Source organism: Lolium perenne, chromosome 6 (genome assembly GCF_019359855.2).
Source record: "Lolium perenne isolate Kyuss_39 chromosome 6, Kyuss_2.0, whole genome shotgun sequence".
NCBI classification, from domain to species: domain Eukaryota; kingdom Viridiplantae; phylum Streptophyta; class Magnoliopsida; order Poales; family Poaceae; genus Lolium; species Lolium perenne.
Genome location: NC_067249.2, coordinates 12,654,030 through 12,656,005, shown reverse-complemented (window position 1 = coordinate 12,656,005; position 1,976 = coordinate 12,654,030). Strand labels below are relative to the sequence as shown.

Genomic DNA, 1,976 nt, shown 5'->3' with positions numbered 1-1,976 from the left:
CACCTCTAGTGAACTGTGGACCCTGGTCCAATTCTTTATACTGAAATACAATCTCTTTGCAATCTTGTTCTCTTGTTTTACGCAAACAATCATCTTCCACACAATACGGTTAATCCTTTGTTACAGCAAGCCGGTGAGATTGACAACCTCACTGTTTCGTTGGGGCAAAGTACTTTGGTTGTGTTGTGCAGGTTCCACGTTGGCGCCGGAATCCCTGGTGTTGCGCCGCACTACATCCCGCCGCCATCAACCTTCAACGTGCTTCTTGGCTCCTCCTGGTTCGATAAACCTTGGTTTCTTTCTGAGGGAAAACTTGCTGCTGTGCGCATCATACCTTCCTCTTGGTGTTCCCAACGAACGTGTGAGTTACACGCCATCAACCTTCAACGTGCTTCTTGGCTCCTACTGGTTCGATAAACCTTGGTTTCATACTGAGGGAAAACTTGCCGCTGTACGCATCACACCTTCCTCTTGGGGTTCCCAACGGACGCGTGCTGTACGCGTATCACATATTTTATCAATGACACATATGAAAGGTTCAAGTTGCTAACCGCGATCGAGGAGGAAAAAATAAATGAGGAAGCTCAAGTGTGGCTCCGACACTTCATATCATGTTTGTTTCATGCTCTTGGGGCATTTCATCAAACACCTTGTGTGCATAAGAGGAACCAAAAGCAAACCTACACCCTCTTGTGAAGCTTGTGAAGAGAAGTGGCACCAAATGGCTAAGTGCTGTGAGCTGAGGCCCTTTTATAGGGATGGGCCTTTAGTCCCGGTTGGCCTGGCCAACCGTGACTAAAGGCCTTCGGGCCAGGCCTGAGGACCTTTAGTCGCGGTTGGCCTGGCCAACCGCGACTAAAGCCCCTCCCGTCCACCAGCTGGCCACCGAGCGCGCTGGGCCCAGGTCTTTAGTCGCGGTTCGCCACCCGAACCGCGACTAAAGACCCCATTAGTCGCGGTTCCTATATTTTGGCGACTAATGGGGCTGGACGGAAGGACAGCACTCTACCTCGCTCTTGTCCCGGCGGCCTCCAGCACAGCCACGACCGCGGCCGCGTCCTCCCAACACACCATGCCCCCTCGTCATTAGGAGTTTCTCCTCTTCACCTTCCTCCTCCTGTCCCTTGAGGAGTTCCTCATGTGCCTTCAATGATCCAAAGGCCTCCTCCATGGACATCTTGTTCACATCGCATAACAGCCCAATGGATGAAGCGACGTTGATGTACTTCTTGGAGACGACTCGCAGCAGCTTATTCACGACGTACTTCTCCTCCATCGGGTCTCCAAGCTCGCGGATGCGCCCCACGAGCGTCGTGAACCTCGCCGCAAAATCATCTACGGACTCTGCATAAAACATCTTGAGGCCATCAAACTCCGAGCGCAAGGACTGGATCCTCGCCTCCCGGACGCGCTCGACGCCGACATGCATGGAGCGCAGCGCCGCCCACACCTCCGCTGTGGTCTCCTTCTCCGCAACTCGCAGCAGCGTCTCGTCGTCGATGCCTTGGGAGATGATGGTCATGGCCATCTCCTCCTTGCTCCCGTCGGCCTCCTTGGCCGTGCTCTCTGGATCAACGGCGCTCCATGCACCGTGTACTCGCAGGATGTACTTCATCCTCATGGCCCATGCCGCGAAGTTGGCCCTGGTCAGCAGCGGCACCGACACCTTGCCGGCGGCCGCTGATGTCTACGCCCCCTCCTTTTCCTGTAGACAGTGTTGGGCCTCCAAGAGCAGAGGTTTGTAGAACAGCAGCAAGTTTTCCCTTAAGTGGATCACCCAAGGTTTATCGAACTCAGGGAGGAAGAGGTCAAAGATATCCCTCTCATGCAACCCTGCAACCACAAAGCAAGAAGTCTCTTGTGTCCCCAACACACCTAATAGGTGCACTAGTTCGGCGAAGAGATAGTGGAATACAGGTGGTATGAATAAATATGAGCAGTAGCAACGGCACCAGAAAAGTGCTTTGCCCAGGACA

At 53.7% G+C, this 1,976-nt stretch overlaps 1 protein-coding gene across 1 annotated transcript; it reads right to left on the bottom strand.

Annotated features, from left to right (window-relative positions):
- Nucleotides 1–976: 976 nt before the first annotated feature.
- LOC127310779 (uncharacterized) lies at nucleotides 977–1,621 on the bottom strand. Its single transcript, XM_051341421.1, has one exon. It carries the CDS (start codon nucleotides 1,619–1,621, stop codon nucleotides 977–979), a length of 645 nt encoding a protein of 214 aa, XP_051197381.1.
- Nucleotides 1,622–1,976: the final 355 nt, after the last annotated feature.